The sequence below is a fragment of the Ursus maritimus genome, unplaced genomic scaffold (assembly GCF_017311325.1).
Source record: "Ursus maritimus isolate PB19 unplaced genomic scaffold, ASM1731132v1 scaffold_16, whole genome shotgun sequence".
NCBI classification, from domain to species: Eukaryota; Metazoa; Chordata; class Mammalia; order Carnivora; family Ursidae; genus Ursus; species Ursus maritimus.
This window is the reverse complement of record NW_024424008.1, coordinates 3,652,687-3,677,843: the sequence shown is the minus strand read 5'-3', so window position 1 is coordinate 3,677,843 and position 25,157 is coordinate 3,652,687. Positions and strand designations below refer to the sequence as shown.

Sequence of the window (25,157 nt, the reverse complement as noted above, 5' to 3'; positions counted from 1 at the left end):
ACCTTTCTGCAGTTGGGCATTTAACTTCACAAAATGCAACATAAAATTTGGAAACACTTCAGATTTGTATTATAATCAATTAAGGAACTAGGAAAGGAAAGAGACAGATCAAGAGAAAGATAGGAAGTAGACCAAAATATGGAAAGGGGGGCGGATCTATACGACATAACCAGCTGCTCTAAAAGTAAAAATATAACATTCTGGGTTTGTTTTTCAAGAGGATTAAAGACTAGCTGGAATGCCTGTTTCAATTCCCCCGAAAACTTTGGAAATTCTAGCTTTTCAATATATAATCTTATTTTCATTTGAAGAAAACCTGCAGGTCTGGAGTTGGGATGTTACGAGGAAGAGGAGGAGCCCACTTTCAAGGAGAACCTTCCCCATGTGACAGTCTACTGGGACACAGTGGCTTGAGATTTTGTTAGGCATGTTGCGTTTTCGCAATTACAGAGTTGGTCTCAGTCAAGGCGTTGCCTCTGAACACACCCGAACAGAGATGTTTGGGCAAACAGACCCTAAACCGCCCGACCACCGTGGGCTCTTCTAGATTACGCGGGTGCTTCGGTGACATAGGGCACAGAACTCAGGTGACTGACCGTCCTGCGCATCTCCAGGGCCCTGCCGGCACCTGCAGAGGCGCGCGCATAGTCCGTAGATCCCGGGGCAGGGTTGGGTGGAAATTCGGCGCAAATCCACGGGAGTTTTACCCTCCTCCCAGTCTTCTGGCCAGAGAGGAGGAAGAGGGTCTCTGTCCTCGCACCTGGGACACGCTCTGGGGCCCTTCCTGGAACTGACCCTCACTCCTCGGGTGGTTCTTGAATCTGGGGGCTTTCGGTTCCCCAGGCAACGCACCCGCGGGGGCGCCCGGTCCGGAACGCGCAGGGGACCTGGGGAGTGGGGAGAGCCCACTGACCTGGGTGCGGGGCTCCTCTCCGGGCGGCTCAGGTGTGCGGGCCGCTCCCGTGTCCCTCCCACCTCCGAACATGAGAGCCGAGAACCGAGCAGCAGGCCACTGACCCACCGACCAACTGACGGACCAACCAGCGGACCGAGCGGCAGCGGCCGGGTCTGGAGCCCACGTGACGGGGGCGGGACCCACGGGAGGCTCGTCCCGGAGCCCCGGCTTTCTCCCGCCCTCCTTCCCCTGGGACCGCCCCTCAACCCCTCTTCCCTCTCGGGCAGAGCGGCAGTCCGCAGACACCCGTCCGCCGCCAGTTCCCTTTCCTCGGGGACCGGCCTCCTCAACCCCACCGCTTCGAACCTGCCTATGCCCAGTCCGCCCAGCCGCGGCCCCGCCCGCTGGAACGCGCTCAGTGCCCACAAGCCCCGCCTCCCGGGGACCACGCCCCCTGGTAGCCCCGCCCCGCTCCTGTCACCTCCCCCTCCTGCACCCTTCCGGCCCCGGGGAGACCGACGGGCGGGTCCCGGCGCTAGTGCTGCCAGTCCTCCGGGCTTCTCCGGCCCTTCAGCATCATTCCCCGGCCGTAGGAAATGAAAACGAGGAAGCAGAAAAGCAATTTGTAGCGAGAATTGCAAAGAGAGAGAAGCCACAGACGGATCGATTAGAGGCGCACTCAGTGCAGCAACCCTTTGGGTGTTCGGACTCCCCGGACTCGTGCGATGCAGTCCAAATTGAGGTTGGCCCGAGGGCAGCCTCATTCCCGGTCTCTGAACAACCCGTTTGGAAGGCTCTGTCACCCTGGATCCTGGGCGCGCTTGAACCCCGCGACCTGGGGTGGAGGTCCCCCTAGTGGTCATCCCCGACCAAAGACACTTGCTCCGGGTCTTGTGAAGGCACAGCTAAGGACACTTCCTTCCCTATGCTCAGCATCAAGGCGGGGTTCCACAGACAGGAGAAAAGCTTTGGCACCTCGGACCACAGGAATGGATTCTAGAATCAGGGCAGGACTGAGTCCAGCACTTCTCCCCAGTGTACGGCCTGAATCCCCTTTGGCTGTACTGCTAGGTTGTTGCCTTGCCTGGGCCTCCCAGGACTGGTTGCTCAGTTCAGCTGATTAAAATCCCTGTGGGCCGCAGATGGCATGGACACCGCAGACTGGCATAGTCCCCAGCGCTGGCAGGAGTCACTACAGCCCGGGCCTCACTTTTAATCTACATTTCTACAAGCTGGACAAACTCCACAAGACACATCTTTTTTCAAATTACCTTGGTGGTCTGAAATTACCAGTGTGCCCAGAAAACTTTTACGTGGGAACAGAACTTAAGCCACCCCGGGGCAAAGAGGAGACTCTGGTCACTGCAGGAACGTGGCCAGACGCAGACGAAAGGCAAAGCCAGCAGAGGAAGGCTGGGGCCCACGGGAGTTGTGTTACAGCAGGACACCCTTCAGTTCTCTTTCACTTCCTTAAAATAGCAGCTAGAGGCTTTTGTAGACCTAGGCTCTCCAGTTCACATGAGTTCATGAGTGTTTCCAAATCCCACATGTTATTGCCCCAGTGGACACACTGCCCTAACCTCAGCCCCTAGAAAATGCTAATTGGCTCTTAGAACCGTACAGCTACTTTTTAAAAACTACCTTAAAAAATGGTGTAAGTCACTGGCCCTCAAGCTTACTCACACTTTGGAACCATTTTGGGGGGAGGGGGCTTAAAATATACTGCTTTCCGGGTCCTACCTCCAGAGGTTCTGGTTTAATGGTCTGGGAGTACGGCCTGGTATCAGGATCTCTAGAAGCTCCTTGGGTGATTCTTACTCACAGTCAAGTTTAAGAACCACTGCTATAGGTCATAGGGACTTGCATCCTAAGATCCGACGAGAGACCCCAGAGCTGAGCAGTTCACCAGAAAGAAGTCATGGGCCCGCGTGCTGTCCTGCCCTGGCTTCCCGGAAACAAAGGGGCCCATTAGCAGGGAAACGATACCTTGACCTAAAAGAGTGATTCTAGCTGCAGGAATTTAAAGCACCCGGGTGGGTTGTTAGCGTCAGGGGCACCCTTCAGAATTGTCAAATCCAGGTGTATCACAGAGGAAAGGCAACCCTCCTCTGGGCCTCTAAAGGAACACTGTGTGCGGGACCCACACATAATTCCACTCGCCGATAATCCCGCTCTACCCTCCTCCTGAGGCAGCCCACGTGCCTTATTCCAGTGAAATCGGTAATGTTATTTTACCCACCGGGTAGATGATGTCTGTAAACCCATGGAGTGGGTACCATCGCCATGTTTATGTATCCATACCTGCCTCCTTCCACAACAGATCGGGGCTCTGTAGCGATTAGAACTGCGGGTAATTGCGCTGTATGCATGGGGTGAGTAATTCCATTCTGCCAAAGATCAACTCAAATGCTCTGGGGGAAAAACATCTCTTCACGGTCCCACCCTGAGCTTGGCAGAGTTGGCAAAGCAGCTGCAAGCACACAAAACAAGCGCTCTCATGTGACTAACCTGGAAAGACAGAGGCCTCAGCACATGACACGGACTGGCACCGCAGCCTGCGCTGGTGACCCACACTGGGCTGAACTGGACAAACACGTGGGAAAGATTTGAAGAAGCCCCTCTGCACAAGCACAGCTGTCCTCTGTCACCTGTGCCACTTGGCACGCCTGCTGTGACAGGGAGTCACTGGCCCGCTACCTGGCTCCCATCCAGATTCCAGAAGCTTTCCCTCCCCCGGGCCTCAGGGTGCTGGCGAGCTTCACAGCGAGTCCAATCACAGGCAGCACTTCCTGCAAGCTTGTCTGCTGAGGGCACGTACGCAAATTTAACCTGATGAGGCTTATTTGCTTAGTGTCGGTTTTATTGTGTTTCCAGCAGAGAGAGAGACACAGGGGAAGGTAAGACAAGATGAGGCTACAGGTGGGGTCCTCACCCTTAGGCTGTAGGCTGGTTTTCTGGAGGAAGTAGCTTTTGAAGGGCTTACGGGAAGGTCTTGTGCAGGCATGAAAACTGGCCGCAGGGGGCAGACCGTGATTTTTTAGGATGAGATGCTGAATGCATTGCTTATAAAAGGCTGGGTGAACAAACATGTATTTGATGCTCCCTTGGGGCAATGGAAAGACTATGGGATTTGCAGTATTTTCTAGCCCTGTTTTCATTTTGAGGCTGTGTTCCTCTGAATGGTTCACCTAAACTTCTCTCATCTCTAAAATGGCAATCATATAGACGTCTTCTAATGTCTCACGGGGTGGCATGAAAATTAAATGATGTACATGAGGGTACACACTTTGTAACTGGCAAGTGGCATTTAAATGTGAGTGGTTTGACTTTCCTCTTGTATCTCCTCAGCTTGGTGAAGGGGCAGAGTTGGCAGAAATAGAGATTAAACATGAATAAGAAATGATACTTTCGCTGGGTGGTGAAAAATGGAAGAATACCAATAGGCATTTATGAAAGAGAAAAGAGCGTCAGGAAAGGCCAGGACAGGAGCCAGGAGTATTAGGAGGTGGGCTACGTTTCTAACTGTAGGCGGGGATGGGGTGGTGGGGAAGGGGGTGGTGGGGGTAAAGGAAAGGCTGGACATAAACTGAATCAGCATGTGGAAGGCCTTGAGAGCCAGGAGGTTTGGATGGGCGACGGAAGTTGAACATTTCCAAATGACAGACTCTCATCGAGGCTCTTGGAAGATAACTCAGGCCATACCATCCAGGGAAGGATGCAAATGCAAGCCCACTTCTAGCCTCTGTCCCTGTATGGGAACAGAGGGATTTGTATTGCAAAGGGCCTGCGGCCTCCATGTCCCAGAGAGCAGTGTCCACAGCCTTAGTGCTCTCCCCCTTGCTGGGCTGCATTACTCCAGAGGCCGCTTTCTCTTTGTCTGGAGTTTGTAAATGATCTGGTTTCCATCATTCCAGGCATAGAGCTGCTTATCTCTGGGGTTGTAATGGATCATGGAATGACTTCTCGGCCGCCTGGGGAAGAACAGTTTGGGCAGGTCGTCCTCACTGATAGCGCCCAACGGATCATAGACACAGGTGATGCGGTGAGGACCGTGGCCGCCGGAACTATAGACCACATAGAGAACCCCACACAAAAGGAAGGAGGCTTCGGCATCTTGGCTCCTGCATGGAGTGTCCCACGAGTGTTCCACTCCCAGGGTGCCAGGTTCAATTTTTGTGAGAACCAAATGGCCATAGACGCCTGGCCCTGAGTGGATGGCCCAGAGCCCATGCTCATCCACAGCCAGGTCAATGTATGTTGACGCGGAGTGCTGGTAGACCAGCGCTCGGCCTGCCCCTCCTGGGAGCAGCATCCGATCTTCCACCGTCCTCTTCTGCAGATTATATTTGATGATCTCATTGAGAGTCCCTTGGTTGTGAAAAAACAGAAAACCTTCGTGGATCACTTGGCCTGTTCCCTGCCAGGAATGTGTTAGGGTTAGCTTCCGCGGGGCTGGCTTGGTGCTATCTTCCATGAATGCCCGCAGGTTTGCAAATTCCCAGACAGTTTTGTTTCTGGATCCAATTAAGAAATAAACCTTTTGGGGATTGCTGACAGCATCTTTCATCCAAGAGCCATGTGTGTCCACAGTCTTCTTCACTATTTTCAGAGACTTTACGCCCATCAGCATGTTGTCACAGCCTGGCCAAACAGGAGAAAAAGGAGAGGTGCTTTATAGACATGACATGTCTGCTTGTCTCACAGATTACTTTTGCATTTTCTGTTTACTGAAGCACAGCTGGCACACAATGTTACATTAGTTTCACGTGTACAACACAGTGATTCAACTTCTATGTTAAGCTTGCTCACAAGGGTAGCTACCCTCGGTCCCCCTACAACGCTATGACAATGCCATTGACAATATTCCCCATACTGTGCCTCTTATCCATGTTTATTCCTTTTGTAACGGGAAGCTTGTACCTCCCACTCGCCTTCACCCATTTTGCTCCCCCAAACAATGACTAGTTTGTTCTTTGTATTTATGGGTCTGCTTCTGCCTTTTTTTTTTTTTTAATTCCACAGATAAGCGAAACCATACGGCATCTTCCTCTAGCTTATTTCACTTAGCATCATACGCTCTGGGTCTCTCCATGTTGTCACAAACGGCAAGGCTGCATTCCTTACGGCAGAGTGACATCCACAGGCACCGCATCTTCTTTACCCGCTCCTCTACTGACGACACTGCAGTTGCTTCTGTGTTTTGGCTGCCGTAAATAACGTGCAATGAACAGAGGGACGCACGTACCATTTCAAACTTAGTGTTTTTGTTTTCTCTGGAGTAAACACCCAGTAGTGGAATTACTGGAGCCTCGGGTAGTTCTATTTTTGATTTTTTGAGGAACCTCCTTACTGTTTTCCACAGTGGCTACAACAATTTACATTCCCACTCATAGTAGAGGGAGTTTCCTTTTTACTCCGCATCCTTGCCAACACTTGTTACTTCTTTCTTTGTGATACCAGCCATTCTGACAGGGAAGAGGTGATAGCTCGTTGTGGGTTTGACCTGCATTTCCCTGATAAGTGATGTTGAGCATCTTTTCATGTGTCTGTTCTCAGATTACTTTTTTCCTTCAGGGTCTAGAATAAAGTTTTCACACATAGATCAATCACAACTTACGGTATGATTTAAAGAATCAAAGCATTAAATGAATAAAGGGGTTTCTGTTAAGGGAACTGCTGTCCAATTATTAGAGTCAACGTTTTATTCAAGTCAGGATATAAACAGCTATTTGCTGGGTCAGAGACCCTGTTCACCTTCTCGGGGTTGACACAAGGAGAATCACTTAGGGGTGAAGCTGCCTGATTCAATTCCATTTGCCAAGATTTTGCCAGGTATCTTACTGTGGACTTTGCTTACAATGCTCCCAGAACCATGCCAAGTAAGTATTGAGGATAAAAAATATAATATCAACCCTAACCTTGAGGAGATCACCTTCTAGTGAAGGATTCTGGCCCTTAATCCTATTAGAATATTATAAGAACTCCACTGATCCATTCATTTATGTGTTCACAAATGCCTGCTTGTAGTCAGCAGACACCGGACACCTACAAAAGGCGAGATACTCAGCTAGGTGCTATGAGCTGGGGGCAGTTTCCGAGGTGCAATGATAATCTAGGAAAGGTTCTTGCTTTATAGGTACCTGCCTCACTACAATGGAAAGCTTAAAGTGGATTCTTTACAAAAGGACAGAGAATGGTGATGTCATTTGAAGAAAGGGATAATCTACATTTGAATTGACCCTTAATGGGTACCATTCTGAGATGGTTGGGAATAACATTCTTCACAATTCAAAAACCCACATTCGTGACTTGGGTTAGTAAAGCAGTGCAGAATTTAAACCAATATAAACTAAATATTTGCTGTTGCCTCAAGCTAGAGGCAGAAAACAAAGCAGTGGGTTGAAACCAGCTCTGTGCCTGCAGCGTTGAGGGTGGGGTTAAGGAATATGGATTTTATTCGATAGGCAGGGAGGGAGCTACTGAAGTTTGTGAGCACGAGTGAATCCTGGTCAAGAGTAATGAAGCGGGCAGTTGTGTGAATGGTGGGTACGTGGGAGGGAAACCACTTAGGAGAGAATTTCCATAATCCAAACAGGATCATCAGAGGCTAAAATAGGTAGAGGAAGATGAAGTGGGGAAAAAAAGGGGGGGGGGCTTTACACTTCTCCAGCTCCTCTGTCTGCATACAAAGCCCTCCCTTTGCGTCTCATGCTATCAAATCCTTCTAGTCTAAATCACTGAGAGCTCGCTGCGACACTACCCCATATGCATCCAGAGAACCTCTTCAACTCCATAGCACCGTGCTTTCAACCTCCTCTAGCAACCCCCCACACCATGCCTGTACTCTGGACCCCCGCCCCCCCATCCCCTGGAACTGTTCCCTAATAGAAATGTGAAACTCTACTACCCCACCCTCTGCAATAATTCCTTACCCTTCCATTTCTCACTTCTTTGTTCTCACAGACTCTGCTCTTCCATTTCCTCGTGCCCTCCAGTCCCTTGACCTCTGTTTTCTCCCAGGCTCTGTCAGCTTCCTTTCCTATCCAGCTGACACCACTGTAATACCTCTCTCACCAGCACCCTCACCCACCAGGCCCTCCTTATTCCACAACACCCACTCTACAAAAATCCCTGTCCTGGATGAGTTCAAACATCTGGCTCTGTCCCAGAGTTGTGAGTGGTGGAGAAAATCTCACAAACGTGCCACTACACATAAGGGCTCTCCAACCTCAGCTGAGCCCTAAGCACCATACTGCTCTCTCTATGGTGAGCCCCTATATTCCACAGCAGGTATCTCCAATCTGCCCCACACCCCATACACACACATTACCCCATCAGTCCCTTCGCTAACAGCAGATTAACTCCTTTGAAAAAATAAATACCATTAGCCATGAAGTCCCTCCACTTTCTGTCCCTCACTATAAACTTTTCTTAAGGTGTTCCTACCCTGGCTACCCTCCCACATATCTTGGAGGAGGCCACATCATTCCTCCAGTCCAAGACTAATACATTCACTTGTGCTCTGATCTCACCCTTTCCTGGCTTCTTGACTCCCTAGATGAATTGCCACCTTTCTGTTATCTCTAATTTCTCCTTTGCTGCTGGTTCCTTAGCTTGTAAACACGTTGCCTAGATTCAAAAACAATTCTCCTTCGAGTAGGCACCACTCTCTACTTTCTGCACTCCTTCTATTATTTTATAGTTTCTCCTCTGGGTCAACTTCTTCACCTCCCATCTTTCACTTCACAATAACTTCACAGAAATTGCATCACTGCATCACCAGGGACTTCCTAACTGAAAACTCAGACCTTTATGTTCATATCTTACTTCATCTTCCCACAGCATGACAGTATTGATGAATTCCCCTTTCCTGAAGATTTCGTTTCCCTTGATCTTTGGGTCACTACTGTCTCTGTGAGTGCCTTCTACTCGTTTCTTCTCTGCTTATGGCAGAGACAGTGTCTGTGTTCACCAAATGCTATTCCATTTTCCTCTTCCCTACTTATATATTCGCAGCTTTCTTTGTAGTTAGGCTACACCCACTGACCTGTCTTCTGTCCAATGGCATGTGGACAGAAGTGGTGGAAGCCATTTCCACCTGACCCTTAAACACGCTATCTTCCAGATGACCTTGGTGTCTTGGAATTCTTGTGGTGTCCAAGTTAAAGAGGGATACGGGCCAGGATGAAATTAGTTCTACTGGTCATTTCAGGAAAGGTGGGTCATCAGTTCTAATGGTGAACTTCTGGGAACTGCCCCGATACACAGTCTGTTGTGAGGTGAGCAGTGTCATGGAGGTGGGGAGGGGTGGCTTACTAGAAGCATGAGGAATCCCCTGGGTATCCCTCAAATCCTGCCGAGGTCTGTATGGGTCTCTCATTGACTGCTGGAGTGTGTGGTGGTGGGATGCCAGGTGTAGAACACTCCAGGAGCACTGGGCTCTCTGGGGGTCTCCCTCAAGTCTTTGCAAAGGCTTTGGTATCAGAAGCTGGATGGGCCAGTGGGTCGTCATTTTCTTCTCAATAAATGCCTGGGTTCTTCAGGCCAACTGGGGGCTCTCTAGAGTCAGAGGACATGAAACAGGATGAAGGGAGAGAAACTGGACATGAGGAGGAGAGGTACACAGTCAGAGACGTCCAGAGGTTCTGAGGTAAACAAGCCTTGCAGCAAACTGCTTGTTACTGCCGGCTGTTTGGAGAGCAATTCTACCACAGTCCTTTAATCAATTCATCATCCACTGTTATCATGCCTTCTCTTCTCTCCTTAAGCCTGAATGAAGATCTTGCCTCTTATTTCACTGAGGAAATCGAAGCAAGCCGAGAAGTGCATCATCTCCTGCCCGCGTTCCTGCAGTACTTTCCCGCAGGGCGGCCACACTTCCATCCTTGACTCCCGTGCTGCATTCCCCACAGCAGCCAAAGGGATCTTTTAAGAATGTCAGTCAGATCATGTCGCATGTCTGCTCAAAACTCACCAGTGACTTCCCATCTCACTCAGAGGAGAGTTCAAGTCTTTACCTTCCAGGCCAAGTGCGCTGCCCCCGCACTGTCTCTCTGGCCTCCTCTCTACTCCCACCTGCTGCATTTCATTCGGTCACACTGGCCTTCCCGCTATTCCTTACATTGTGCCAAGCACACTCCTGCCTCAGGACTTTGTCACTTTTTGATCCCTCTGCTTGGGAACCCGCTTTCCAAGACAGGTAACATGGCTTCCTCCCTCACTTCCATGAAGGCCTGTTCTCAGATATTCCCTCATCATTGAGGCCTTTTCTGACCACCCTGTAAAAAATGGCAGCCCTCTTCTCCAGCTCGCCATAACCCCCTTACCCTGGTTCATTTTTCTCCATAGTGCTTATTATCTCCTCTCTGACATATTATAAATGCATCGGTTAAAATATTTACTGCTTGATTTCCCTCAATGGAATGTAAATGTCACGAGAGCATGAATTTTTCTTATCTGTTTCATTCACTGCTGTGTGTCTTGTCCCTAAGATAGCAAATGGCACATATTAGGCCAGTATTTACTAAATGAATGAATGAATGAGTTTCCTCACCATCGAATCTCACAACCAATTGTATCTGAACCCATGTTCTCTGCCTTCCCTCCTGCTCCCCTTATTTTTGCAGTGGATCTCATCCCCTCTAAACCTACTCAAGGACTTAGCCTCAATAGTCTCTCCTGCCCTCCTAGACCATTCCCCTTGGTAAACAAACAAAACTTTCTACTGTGGCCCCATTTTTCACTTCTATTTTCTATATAATCCACTTTCTCTTCTCCTCTATTGAGGAGTTTCCTCATCTCCAATTACGCCTTAAGCTGCTCTCATCGGGCCCCAGGCCTCGGCTGGTCTAAACTCCTCAGCCCACTCCACAGAAGCAGTTCTTGTCAAGGTCACCAACAACGTCCAGTGGCCAAATCCAAGCGTCAACTTTCAGTCTTACATCCTAACCAACTTCTCAGCAGAATTTAATTACTCGATCACTACTTCCCCTTTAAACTCTTTTCTCCCGATTCTGGAACACCCCTCCTCTTGTTTGTCCTTCCATCTTTCTGGATTTTTTTCTTGGTATGCACTGCGGGCTCTTTTTCCTCTTCCACTCAAGGAGTAAGTGCTTTGTCCTCACATCTCCTCTCTGCCGCCTCATTCCATCTATGGCTCTGCATACATGTAAATCCTAACTAATGAGGAATTCTGAATTTGCCTCTGGAATGACATCCTATCTGGATTTCGACTTAGTCCAAATTCACTTATCCAACTGCCCGCTCAGGGTCCTACTTAGATCTCTTCAAACTTAACCCGTCCAAGCAGAACTCTTCCAATGCAGAAACTCTCTTTCTCCCTACTCTTCCCATTCTAAGCAAAAACCACCAACCACATTTCTTACCTAGAAGTCACTTTTTTTTTAAGATCTTATTTTATTTATTTATTTGAGAGAGAGGGAGAGTACACAGGGAGAAGGAGGGGGAGAAGCAGCCTCCCAGCTGAGCAGAGAGCCCGATGTGGGACTCGATCCCAGGACCCTGAGATCGTGACCTGAGCTGAAGGCAGACACTTAACCGACTGAGCCACCCTGGCGCCCCCTAGGAGTCATTCTTAACCTCGTTCTCTCCATCTCCCCACCACCTACAAGTTCTGATATTAAAACTAACCTTTAAATTATGTTATACTTAGTTAAGATGCTCAAATATGTTTCTCTCCTCCTCTTCCCACCACTCATTCCTGTGCTCCCTGAACCCTGCCCTCTTGCCTACACCACTACAGTGGTCTCCAATTTGTCTCCCCGATTTTATTCTTGCTTACCTACAATATACTCTCCACAAAGCAGGAGAATTAATCTTTTTAAAAACATACATTGTGGGGCTGACCTGCTAAACCCATTCTCCTCCTATTCTTGGAATAAAATCCTAACCTCTGATCTTGCCCTTAAGTACCTACACCATACGGCACCTGCCTGTCTATGGGACTTTATCCTCCACTCTCCTCCCCCTTCTCACTGCGTAGTGATCACACTGGCTTTCTTGCTATTCCGGGAGCATGTCAAGTTCATTTCTGCCTCGTGGCTCTTGCATTTGTAAGTCTTTCCGCCTTGGGTACTCTTTTCCCTGATCTTCCCACAGTCTGCTCCTCTCATCCCTCAAATCTCAGTTTCAATATCATCTCCCTGAGGGGCTTCCGGGGACTACGGCATCTAAATTTAAAACTGTCTACTGCAACATCTTTCTTATTTCCTTGAGATCTCGTGTCATATTCCATAATTCTGTCATCTGTTTTATTTACTAGCTTATTGTCCTTCTCTCCCACTCAACTATAAGCCCACAAAAGCCAGGCTTTTGTCTTCATGGTGACTATTGTACCCGACTGCCTAACTGAGTGCTTTGTGGGTTCAGTAAATATCTATTGAATTAATGAAGAAAACAGCTTCATTCAAACAGATGTTTTCCTACAGCCTCCTGAGTGCTGTGTGCCTGGAGTTCCAACCACAGGCCTGTCTTAAGTAAACAATTTGTAAAGTACTTTAAAGCTTTTAAGATGCTTTCAAATCCATTATTTCATTTAAAAATCTGACCCAAGGTTCTCGTCAAAGAACCTATGGCAGAAGTAGGCAGAAGATGCAGGAATGAGGGTTTAAGCCTGCAACTGCTCACCGATGTCTTTAATGGGGAAGAGGAGGGGTCCATGGGCCACTGGGGAAGCTCAGAAACTGTTTCCAATTGAAGAACAAGCACAAAGCCTTGAAAAATTCATAAACATCTGCAAATACATACAAATACGCTTGGCACAGTGAGAAGTGCTTTATTTACGTCAACTTGCAGTAAGTGCTTATAATACGCCTAAGTGGTCAATATTTTAATCTCCATTTTCCAAATGGAAAGAAAAGGCCTGGACAAGTTCCTTGGAAAGTCACCCGGCCATGGGTCCTCTGAGCTCACTGGGAACCCGGAGGCAGGGTGAACCTGCAGCCAGCCCCCAGGGACAGGCCCATCCCTCCAGGAGGACGGTTAGCAGGCTTCCAGCCCAGCTACAGAGGGGGACTGTGTCTAAGAACAAGGCACATTCAATGTCTCACAAGTGAGAAAATGTTCACTTAATATACAGCAGAAACTAAAACAACCATTCTCCTTTCTCCTTCTACTCCTCCTGCTACATGCAGAATCCTTAGAGAAATAGCAAAACAAGAAGAGTGTTGATAGATTGTTTTGATTAGGGAGAGAGTTCTGAGAATACAGAACACAGAATTTCCCCTTGTGCTATCCTTCCCTTGAAGAGGAAGCCCGGGACTGGGAGTCCGAGGCCTGAATGGTCTGAACCCAGTCTCTGGTGTCTCCCTACAAGTCCCTTGGTCGATCTGCCCTTAGCCCTGAAATGAGGGGTTTAGGCTGGTTCTTCTCTAGAGTTTCTTCAGGGCTGAGAGTCTATAATTTTATAAATTCCTCTTTTGGAATCTGGAGAAAATATACTTCTAGTGTTTGAGTAAAAGGGTAAGAGAGAACTCCCTGCTGTGCTGCTCTTGAGAGAGAGATAATTAGCAGGAGAAAAAGGCTGGGGAAGGAAATAAATTTTAAAAACCTTTAAGTTCAGTCAAGATGCAAATTATTTAACGGAGACAATGGCAAACAAAGTTCCACCTGCAAACCAGAGAATGCAAATCTCTGGTTTTCCCTCAGGCACAATTGCAGAGAAGCAATCAGGAGAGGATTTGGCCCAAGGCCTCACAGGGACTTCATATACAAATATCACTTATTTGAATTTTTAAAATACTTTTCCCTTATTTAAGGGCAACACTCTCCAGACCTGGTGAGACCTGTCCCTCTACAGGGGAGTGACTCAACTCCCCTCTAGTTATGTTTTAGAAACATCGGTCCGGGTGTTGGTGGGCAACGGACTGGGGGTTGAGGTGGGAGAGACGGGGCACAGGGAAACAGGTAGAGAGTCTCTAAGTACAATCCAGATCAGAGATATCCAAATAATGGAAATGACATGGAAAAATGAGTATGGATTCGAGAAATACTCAGGAAAAGAGGTCAGGTCTTAGTAACTGGTTAGATGGAGGGAGCCCTCAAGGATGGGGGTGAAGAATGCATGGGATAGCAGCAGAGACCGAGCCCAGGTTTGCTTGGGGAAAAGAGGTACGGATTCATTAAAAAAAAAAAAAAAAAGAATTCCTATAAAATCATGAGTATTTTGACTGCTTCTTGAAATTCTGTGCTCTAAAACTTGACTTTTTCAACTACCTGGAATGTATTCATGTTAATAAACTTTAGTCAACCTATCAAGTGACAGGTACAATGTTAGGCTCCGGAATGACAAAGATGGCAGCTCTCAGATGAGCAATTAATAATAAAAGCTCCGCGCTAATACAATGAACTTGGCAGTGCAGACCTAATTTGTTGTAGAAATTAGGGCTGTTTCGTGCTTTCTGCCCACAGAAGAAGTTTCAAATATCTCAGCATGGCACTCAAGGTCCTTCATCTGACCTCCTCCTGGCACGTGCACCCCCCCCCGGGGGGGGCTGGCCACTCGTCACCTTGCCCCGACCTCTTACAAGTTTTAGAACTTGCCCATAGTTTTCCTTAGCTCACATTCACTAACTTGGGATACATCTACTCGTCCTTCAAAACACTGTTCTCCGGCCTGCAGAGCCATCGGTGCTCCTTCCCGTGTGTGCAAAGCACTGCATGCTGGTCTCTTCCAGAGCGGTTATTGTGCTGAATCAGATTTGCTTACTCACTCTGTTTGCTTCCAAGCACGGCAGACAGGGGCTGGGTCTTATTTATATTTTTATCCAGAGTGCCCGGGACGCATGACGTGTATCCTTCCTATCTAATTTCTTATTGTTGACTGTCCACAAACTCAAGAATCAATTTGATTCGGAGAACGCAGTATCAGTGTTCAAACTTCTATCCCAGCTCACGCTCTGCCAACTTAGAAATCAGATAGATTTAAATAGCAAGAGGTAGGCACACCGGGGTGGCTCAGTCGGTTAAGCGTCTGCCTTCAGCTCCGGTCATGACCCCAGGGTCCTGGGATTGAGCCCCACATCGGGCTCCCTTCTCAGCGGGGAGTCTGCTTCTCCCTCTCCCATTTCCCCTGCTTTGTTCCCTCTCTTGAAGTATCTCTCTCTGTCAAAAAAAAAAAGAAAATCTTAATAGCAAGAGGTAGTAGGTACAGACGTTAGCAGGTGCTGTTCCACACTCTTGAGTGCCTGGGAAGATGCATGGCAGGAGAGCAGGAAGGCTGGCTTGTGTGAAATGGTACTCAGTGAGCCACAGAAGGATTCGACTTTGCAGGACGGGGAGTCCAGGCTTTCAAAGGGCCCAGAATGCAGTAAGTGCGCTATATGTTGGTTTTGGTGAGTCATATGGAAGTCTTTAGTAGATCTACCTTAGAGGGTTTTCTAGGTTCCCAACACTGAATTCAAAGTCTTCCATGGTCCCCACGTTGGTGCCCTGACAGCTTCCCTTTGTCAGTGATTAGCAGCAGCTTGTGAGAAGGTAAACAGATCTGATCCGAGGCTCGTTGCTTGCATGGCTCTGTTCTCAACATCAAGTCGAGAGCTTTACAGGAACGCACGTGGGAGAGGTGTGAGCTGGGCGGACTCCAACCGCGGGCTGCCTGTAGCTGGAACCCCACGCGGCCAACCTCCTTCGGATATTTCCTTCGGGCACTGGCCAGCTGCCAGAACCCCCACACCTTAGCTGATTTTCTTCCACGGGATTTATCATCCTCTCTCTGACATATTTTAAATTTATCTGTTAACCTATTTGTTTGATTCCCCCACAATAGAATGTAAACCCTACAAGGGCAGGGCTTTGTCTAATCTGTTGTTTTTACTGCTGTGTGTCCTGCCCTAAGACAGCATCTGGCACATATCGCAATTTTTCTATTTTAATTATGAATGCGGTAAAGATCGATAGATGTAACTTACATCAAGAAAAATTCCTTGGGGTCCTGAATAATTTCTAGAAATGTAAAGGGTTCTTGAAACTGGAAGCTTGAGAATGCTGCCCTGGAGGACCCGGGCCGGTCAACACTCATGGGAAGTGAGGCATTAAAGTGGGCAGTCCTCTGAGGAACGTCTGACCAAACAGCTCCATTTTGAATCAATTATCTGACTGTTGCAACATTTCAGCATTCCAAGGTTATAATTATGAACTTTTTGCTGTATTTATTTTTCATTTAAAAACAGAGCTGGTTTGTGTGGGGTGTTTCGTTTTTGTTTTGTTGTTGTGGTTTTTGCATAGTGTTTTTTGTTTGCTTTCTTCCTGTAGTAATATTCTTACCAAGCTAAAAGAGACAGAAACGTTCTCAATTTCTAGGTGTGGTACTGCCATTCTCCCATTTGCCTGGTTAGAAAACAGAGTCATTTTGACATCGCGCCACAGATTCTTCCCGTGAGATAGATCTCACTTCATCCTGTTCTCACCATCCTGTCTCAGTCTAGGACCTGCTCTCCTGAACTTGAGCTTTGCAGCAGCCTCAAAACCATCAGTCACACTACGGCCCAATTTACTACTTCCATATAGAAATTTGCTTACGTAAAATCTGATCTTGTGTAATGCCTGTTTCCAGGCGCATCAGGACCAAAAGCCTTATGAGATGCTGTCAAAGGTCCTAGTGGAAGCGTGGGCTCTAGAGCTAGACCTGGAACTTGCTTTGGCCGAAAGAATTCAGTACAAGGGACCAGACCTGAGTGTGCTTGTGCTTTCTCTCTCAGAGGTCTGCCTCCATCATGGGAACAAGCCCGGGTTCGCCTCCTGAAAGAGTAGGGACCATGTGGAGGAGATACAAGCCATCCCAGCTGAGACCATTCCCAACCAGCCATCCCTTGGGCAATGTGCCGCTGGGGAACCAGCCAAGAGCAGCCAAGTCTGGCCCAGAAGTGCCCTGCTGCCCTGCAGACTCCTGGGAAGTAATCAATGATTATGGTTTTAACCCACGAAGTTACAGAGGGGTTTGCTAGGCTGCATTATTATGGCAACAGAAAACTGAGCCAAGTGGGGTGAGGTCACGGTGAGCAGAAATGGAGGCTGCCATGCACCTGCTGTGTCTGGGGCGGGGCAGCATGCTCCTGAACTGAGCAGGACAGTGGGAGACAGACAGGGCTGCATGAAACACTCCACACCCGTCTCTTCATCGGACAAGAAGTCGTAATGGTATCTGCCTGGCAGGGCTGTCGTGGGCTGGGGACAACATAACAGACAGAAGGGCTTAATGCAATCTTGGGCAAATAGCTGCCTCTACTTTCTAACGAACTGTTCCTCAAGGGCAGAAAATACTGAGGTCTACTCTGTTCTAGGCACCGTGAGAGATTTGGAGAAGACAGCATGAATAACGCAGGGGCGTGTGAACTGTATTTTATGCTTTCAGAATAGCACGTTGGACACGGCATAGAGCAGCGGGGAGACGGGGACAGGCAGCAGTGACACAAGAGGCTGAGAAACACTCAAAGTTCGTGTGTTCAGCTGTTGGTGTGTTATCTCCCTTTACACAGAAGTAAATCGAGTAATGATAGTGCAGATGATAGTCACCGTTTTTATTTAATCAGCAGGTGTTACTTTCGTGGAGAAACACAAAATATTTCAAGAAAGCTAGGTCGGGGGGCGCCTAGGTGGCTCAGCGGGTCAGCCGGTTAAGCATCTGCCTTTGGCTCGGGTCATGATCCCAGGACCCTGGGATCAAGCCCGGCATCATTGGGCTCTCTGCTCAGCAGGGAGCCAGCTTCTCCCTCCCCCTCTGCCTGCCGCTCTGCCTACTTGTGCTCTCTCTCTGTGAAATAAATAAATAAAACCTTTCTAAGAAAATAAAAAAATAATACTGTGTTTGTGAGTAGGAATCATCATCACCCAGTGACCAAGAGGACGGCCGCAGTCCTCAGACGAGTCCCACCAGGAGATCGCAGACAGCTGGGCCTCCTGGCTGCGGGCACCGAGGCTCGGCACAGACGGCTCCCACCCCGCGAGCCCCGGTGAGCCGCCTGGAGAGGGCCCGCCTGGCCCCCACGCGCCCTCGGCGCACAGCCACCCTCCCCGCTGCCGGTCAGCTCTGGGCACTGCGGTCTGGAGGACCGTCCCCGGCCTCCCTCGGAGCCCGGCCACACCGTGCTTGCCACTCCGCAGCGCAGCAGCCGGACGGGAGCGGCAGCCTGTGCAGGAGGCCCGCCCCGGCTTGCGTCCTAGCTCTGGCTCCATGAGCCCCGAGACCTGGGGCAGATGGCTCAGGCTCTCAGCGCGCCGCCGTCCTCACGTCGAAGACGCGGGACAACCGCAGTGCGCGCGCGGGGTGCGGTGCGACCCGGCCGCCGCGGCCCAAGCGGAGAAATACTTAAAGACGACTGCGGACGTAATAAGCGCTCAGTGATTATTCGCTACTGTGGGTCGCCTCACTTCACTCCCCGCGGGCTGAAATCACGGCCTGGCGCAGCGGAGGAGCCAGCTCCCAGCCCGCTCTTCCATCCGCTCTCCGCGCCCGAACAGGAGCGCCACGAGGCCTCTGGGCGCCCACAGAAGCAGCCTCTCCTCTCCTCTCCATTTAATCTGCTCTTTTCCATTATGAAAACTCGGCTTGGGGGTTACTTTTACCACAGCCCCTCCCCCCCCACCTGCACAGCAGCCCTGACCTTCCCTCGGTGCTTAATGCCGGCGCCCCTGCTCCTGCGAGAGCGCTCATCGCCCTGGCTGCGACCCTGGCTTCGTCCAGACGGCCGCCCACTCCGGCACAAGGATGTTTCCCTGTTCCATATTCGTCTCTAGTGCCTGGCACAACGCCAACATATATCTGGAATTCAGGGGATATTCGTTGGCTCGGTGAGCAAATGAATGAGTCAGAGAGAAGGAATGCGGGTTCACTCTACCTGGAGCCAAGTCGTCAGCTAAAACAACTTTGGGACCTTCTCTTAGTATCCGCAGCGATGGGACTGGAGCTGTCCTTCTAGACTGCGGGCCTTCCACGTAAGTAAGTAAACAGAAGTGCTGTGCAGGTAGGCCTTTCTGGACCCAGCGCACTGACCTATGGGACTCTGCAGGAGACAGGGCGCGCTGAGCTCTGCACACACCTCGGCGTTGCTGGCCCCACAATGCAGCAACTTCTGGGTAGAGAATGCATGGGCACACAGGTGCACACGGCGCACACACGTGCACACGGTGCGCACACACACTCACTCTCTCTCTCTTCTGCACTTACACTTATGTGGACACTCTCAATCCCCTCCTTTGCGGAAAATACACTATTGCAAAGGAGAGCTATACATCTCTTCATGTTTCGCACCGCTGGTCACAAACTAGTGGCCCTTGGGAGTTGACTCCCAGAGCTGTTTTATTTGGCTTCCCGTCGGCTTATTGTCTTTCATTTTGTGTTGCTTTTAATGGCTTCGAATATGGGGCAGGCACATTTATAACAACTGAATGGATCCCACAGGCATTTAAGTATGCAGCAACCGACTTTCTTTTTGAAACCTGATCTAACAAAAGATAGAAGTTATTGAATTCACGAGACACAGGGTTACTTGAGGTCATGTATGTGCACCCTTGCAATAAAAGGAGCTGGGATGAAACAGGAAATAAAATAAAATCTGCACTAATGGCTTGTTTTGACTGCCTTGAGAATTTTTCTTCACAAGCTATTTACAGGTAGAAAGAGGTTAATACTCTTATCCATGCAAGAACACAGCCTGTGGAATCTGTGGAAAAACTGTTGGATAAACTCTCAGTCTGGGTGTCTGAGGCAGCGTGCTTTGGCATAAGTGGCCAAGGGCAATGCAAAATTTCTTTTTACTAATAACCGAGCGCCAAAGATTCAGAATGACTTTTAAACGTAAGTCAGGTTGTGTAGCAGTACCGTTCACTCACTGCATTCTAAATTTTGTGTGCGTGTGTGTGTATGTGTGTGTGTGTGAAAGAGATGCGGAGTGAGGGAGAGAGGAGAGGAGGAGAGTGTGTGTAAGAGTTCAAAAGATTTAAGAATTTGACCTAACCCCAGAACAACCCTGGGATCGCAGCCCTCATGTGAATGTCATTTGGGGATTGTCTCTAAATAAAGGCTAAAGACTTGAGAACAGCTCTGTAGGAAACGGCTTCATCACAGAGCAGTTCTATCTTACTTATCATCCCCAGTATCTGACCCTTCCTAGTTGACTGAGAAATATTCCAGGAGTAGATGCAAACCATCTTCTTCTTCTTCTTTATTTTTAAGTAGGCTCCATGCTGAGTGTGGAGCACAATGTGGGGCCCAATGTGGGCTCACGACTCTGAGATCAAGAACTGAGCTGAGATCAGGAGTCGGACGCTTAACCAACTGAGCCACCCAGGCACCCCAAATGCAAACCATTTAGTGATGTCAGAATTTTCTGGAAGTCTCCTGAGAAAAGATCAAATCTCCCAAGGAAGTTGCACCATTCTCTCCAGGGTTTCTAAAGAAACTCTTTGCAAGACGGCATGTATGTGTGAAGGAAACCCTGTGATGTGACAACCCCTCCCTGGCCCGTAATCCCAAGGTGTTTGCCCACACAAGGGGGCTGACTTGAGTCTTAAGGATTTTAGCAGGAACTATGTAGCTGGCTCAGTCCCTGCTGGCCAAGGATGGACTACACGAGGATCGGAGCCTTGTAGGAAGAAGGTGGGTACCAGCGGGGCCTAGCAGACGAGAGCATGAGGTGGGCAGAGTTCCAAGATTCCCTCCCCTGCTGTACATGCCCCAATAACCCCTCCTCTTGAGGGTGAGCAACACCTGCGACTATGACAGGCTGGCATTCGGGATTTGGTGACACCGTAAGACAAAGATGAAGGGATTCTGCAGATATAATGAAGGTCCCAAGCAGCTGATTTTGAGCTAATCCACAAGAAAGTTATTATGGGTGGGCCTGACTTACGAGATACAAATTCTTAAGAGGGACTGGGTACTTCCTGAAGACAGACACTCACCCTCCTTCTGGCCCTGAAGAAGCAACAGCCACACTGTGAACTTCCAGTGTAGATGGGCAGGCTCTAGAAGCTGAGGGTCTCGGTCTAACAGCCGTGAGAAAGTGAATTCTGCCAACCCAAGCTCTGGGTGAGAATGGAGCCCTGCTAACGCCTTGACTGTACCTTCCTGAGACCTTGAAGAAAGGGTCCAGTTAAGCTGTGCCTGGACTCCTGACCCACAGATACTCTGAGATAATGAATATGCATTGGTTTAAGCTGCCAAATCTGGAGTCGTTTGTTACTCGGCATTAGAAAACTAAGATAGATGTAATTACTAACAGAAATGGCAAAGAAGAAAAAGTGGGGGATGGTCCCAGTATACAAAATGCAGAGAAGTCTGCCCTTGAGCAGAGAGCCTCTGAAAATAATAGACGAATACTACTCACACGGTTGTGGCTGTTTACAGGCTTGTCTTCCCCTACACTAAGTTCTAAGGGGGCTCTGCCATCAGTATCTCTTCTATAGACAATCTTTATAGCCTCCTCCCTGGGCTGTGCTGACCCAGATGCTGTGAATACAGAAATGAAGATGCCCGTATGTCCACGGTCTGGTCGAGGAGTAAATACACACAGATACGCGTGGTTGAGAGTAGTAACACTGCCTTGGAGGATTTAATGAGATGCTCCAGGAGCACTAGAAGCCAATCTGCCTGGCAGGAGGGATTCACTGAGAATTCACAGCATTTTTGAGTCAAAAAGGGGGAGTGAGAAAAAAACATTATAAGCTGCAAATCAACTTGGGTTACTTTATAAAGGACCTTTCCCATATAAAAGGCCAAGAGATTTGAATGGAATTTTTGCTGTTGATAATTGATGGGGAACAGAAAAAGAAATTCTACACAGAGGAGTACTAGGATGAATTTTGTGTTGTGCGGAGGTCTGTGTGAGAGCAGACAGCAGGCAAGAACAGAGGCGAGAGGAGCAGTAAGAAAGCCAGCACAGGGTGCAGACACGATGTGCTCACCCCTCTATCCCCACCAACCTTCCACCCTCTCTGGAAGGATCTGGGACCACACGCCTCTTCCAAACCAAGGTCTATCTGGAGATGCCCTTCCTGGGCTGATCTCTGACACCCTGACACTGAAGCTCTGACCTTCCATGGGGCCTTCAGGAACTCTCTGTGAAATGAAAAGCTGCCCTCTGAGAATCTCTTTTCCTTCAGACACCTATTCCCTGCTAAGGTTTCTCTCCCAGCACCTGCACCCAAAACCACACACCTGGTTCTTACTCTCCTGCTTGGCCAGACCCCTATCTGTGTAGTATCTGTGTCTCTGAGCTGGAGTCCCTAGAAGAGCCGTCAGAGACACCGTTCTCTTACTTGCATTCAGCAGGGTACGGATCTTCTTCTCTTCTTCCGCCTCTTGGATGAGCTCTTCTGCCAGGGTCTTGTCCTCTGATTCCACGCACACGTCAGCTTCTCGCAGGTACTCCAGGTAGTCGATCTCCCGTTGCGCACGTTCGACTCTCAGGGCCAGGTTCGTCACTGCGCTCTTATACTCACTGGTGTAGGTCTGGCATCTTCCCAGCAGAGCGGTTATGTTCTTCGAGAACTCTCGGAAGTCTTGAATGTATGCTCTCGTGGCTTGGGTACATTTTTCCAGTCCTTGCTTCGGTCAGAAAATAAATGCTCAAATTACTGTTTGTTATTTAAATTAGCCAAGGAATATAAATAGCCATCATTCACTGAAAAAGATTTTTAAAACACAAATCATTGTAAGGGGGGAAAATAAAAATCACCTGTAATCCTTTCGTTCAAAGTACCGGTGATTTGTTTGTGTATCAGTTTTTAAAAGTTTTCCCATGCATTTCATTATACATATATAAATATATATTTTAAAATGTGATTTTACTAGAATGTATGTTTTGTAACATACTTTCACTTGCTAATGTACAATAGATAGCTATATGATAATTTTAATGATACAGAATTCCATTGCATTGAGGTCCTATTATTTATTCTATTAGACTCTTTTTGATGGACATTTATGGATTTTTCAACAATGCTGAAAAAAAATCTTTATATTTACATCTTCATGTACTTATCTGGTTATTATCTTAGGGGAGATTTCCAGAAGTAAGGTCCATCCTGAGCACCTGGCATAGGGCCTACCACATAGTACTTAACTAGTATTTACTGAAAGGAAGAATAAGATGAACGAAGACTGGAAACGGGGTGGCTGGGTCAAAGAGAATGTACACTTAAAGCTCATTTGGCAGGCTATCAAAATGCTCTCCATAAAAGTTATAAAAACTGAGACTCCAAACAGCAGTACGTAAGGCTGTTCACTCTGAAGGAGAAGAGAGAGGGAGAGGTAGAAAGAGAGAAAGAGAGAGAGGGAAAGAGAGAGAGAGAAACTCCCTAAATCGATCCTCTTATTTCTTTCGTACCCCTCAGACACAAATCCCTCAGGGTGCGTATCAGTTTGTAAGTGTCACACTGGCCGTCAGTGACTGCCCTCGGGGACTTGACTTCTCCAGGTCCTGCCCAGGATGGGGAGATCTATACAAACTATACCCCTATCTTTTTCAAATCCACATTCATAGCCATCCAAGCATTTGTCTGTACTTTATACCCTTGTCTGCAGATCCATTTTTTGGGTACTGAGGAAAACCTGCAGGGATCTGGCGGCGCTAATCCCAGGGTAAGTCGGTGCTGAATGCAGAGGGACCACGGTTGAGCGTAATTCTGGCGCTTTCAAGGAGGCACACTGGGGAGGAGCTGTCTGGGAGACAACAAGTGAGACAGTCTCCCCTGCTCCCAGGCCTCGGCTGGTTAGCTGGACAACCTTAGGAAATGCGTTGAGCCTGCACTTCGGAGTTATTTTACTTAACTAGATGATGAACTAATTTGGACTTCAAAATTTTTCAGAAAATATAGAGAATAAATATTGGAGATAAGAGTGTCTTTGGGGGAAAAAGTGTCTTTGGAAGAAGATAAATAACTCATCAAAATTTAACTTGTATAAAAGCAAGGCAATTAGGTATGAAATAATCGCCAGGAGTATGTCAAGGACTTGGGCAGAGGGTCACATTTGTCCCTAAGCACCTGTCTGTGCGGCAAAAATATTGGGTTGTTACACATTTTAATGAAGGAGCAGCTGCGGCGCCTGGAGAAGGGACCCCAGCACTTTCTCTCTGACATAGCTGAAACCTGCCCATTTCTAACCCCAAGCGCGCACGGCAAAGAAGCCAAGACGCAGCTCCTTGGTACAACACCCTGACTTGATGTGGCCTCATGTTTATCACACAGAGACGAAAAGCAAAGCAAAAACCTGCTACCTACCATCCGGATACAGTAAAACAGGAAAAAAAAAGTGACTCCAAATTTTCAATTTTTATATTTTAAAAGTTGAACTGTTGAATAATAACAACATTTTGGACATTTACCACCAGGCCAGGTAACATCCTAGGTATGGATTTATGTATTAAGTCTTCAAAATAGCCATAGGAAGTCAATTCTATTATCATCCCATTTTACATGAAAAAAATCACTGGATCAGAGCAGGAAGTGAAGTCCCGCTCCAGGCTGGGGAGTGGTACAGCCTGGACTCTGGAGTGGGTGCTCTGAACCACCAGACTATGAAAACTCGCACGTGCGATGCTGGCAACGTATTTAGCATTCACTACGTGGGGAGCGTGCATCTCAGTAGACAGGGAAGCTGGGCTAAGATAAGGTGACTTCCGGGAGGCTGCAGCCCGGATCAGACGCCACCTACCTCCAAGACTTGAAAGCGCTGGTAGATGTAGTGCACCATGCCCGGGTCCTGGGCACACCGGGGTGGGGGCAGAAGAGCCGCCAGGAGCAGAACCAGGACAGCAGCAGCTCGCCGAAGGGCCGTCATTGTCCTGAACACCGCCCAGGGGTGGAATCTCCAATGCCGTGCTCTCTAAGAAAACCTAAGGGTCCAGGTGGTGGTCTCTGGCTTTCTAGCCCCTGCTGCGAAAATCCTCTAAAAACAGCCAGAGAGCCAAGCCTGCTTGTTATTCCACCAGATGCGTGATCTCACTTTGCAAGCCGGTGATCAAGTCCAGCTGTTGGCAAGCCCGTCCCTGGAGGCCTTGCAGGTCGACTTGGGGTAGAGAGCTCCTTGGGTCCATCTGTTACCATCACCCTTCGCACACACTGATCCTGTCCAGGCTAGTGGCTGCACCCTCTTGCAGGCCTGGGTGGACGCGCATTGGGGTGGGGGTGAGGGTGGGGAGGGCTTCCTCCCTTTCCTTGGCTCTTGGCGTTTTACTTCTGTTTTCGTCCTCCCTAGTGGACTTTGCAGTCCAATCACAGGCCTGACCCAACACAAACCACCCCC

The 25,157-nt window shown here is 48.6% G+C and overlaps 1 protein-coding gene across 1 annotated transcript; it reads right to left on the bottom strand.

The window, feature by feature from the left end:
- Positions 1 to 3,734: 3,734 nt before the first annotated feature.
- OLFML1 (olfactomedin like 1) lies at positions 3,735 to 25,157 on the bottom strand. Its single transcript, XM_008683825.2, has 3 exons — positions 24,567 to 25,157; positions 22,169 to 22,457; positions 3,735 to 5,536 (listed from the first exon to the last, which is right to left on the bottom strand). Exons 1-3 carry the CDS (start codon positions 24,690 to 24,692, stop codon positions 4,746 to 4,748), a joined length of 1,206 nt encoding a protein of 401 aa, XP_008682047.1. The 5' UTR covers positions 24,693 to 25,157; the 3' UTR covers positions 3,735 to 4,745.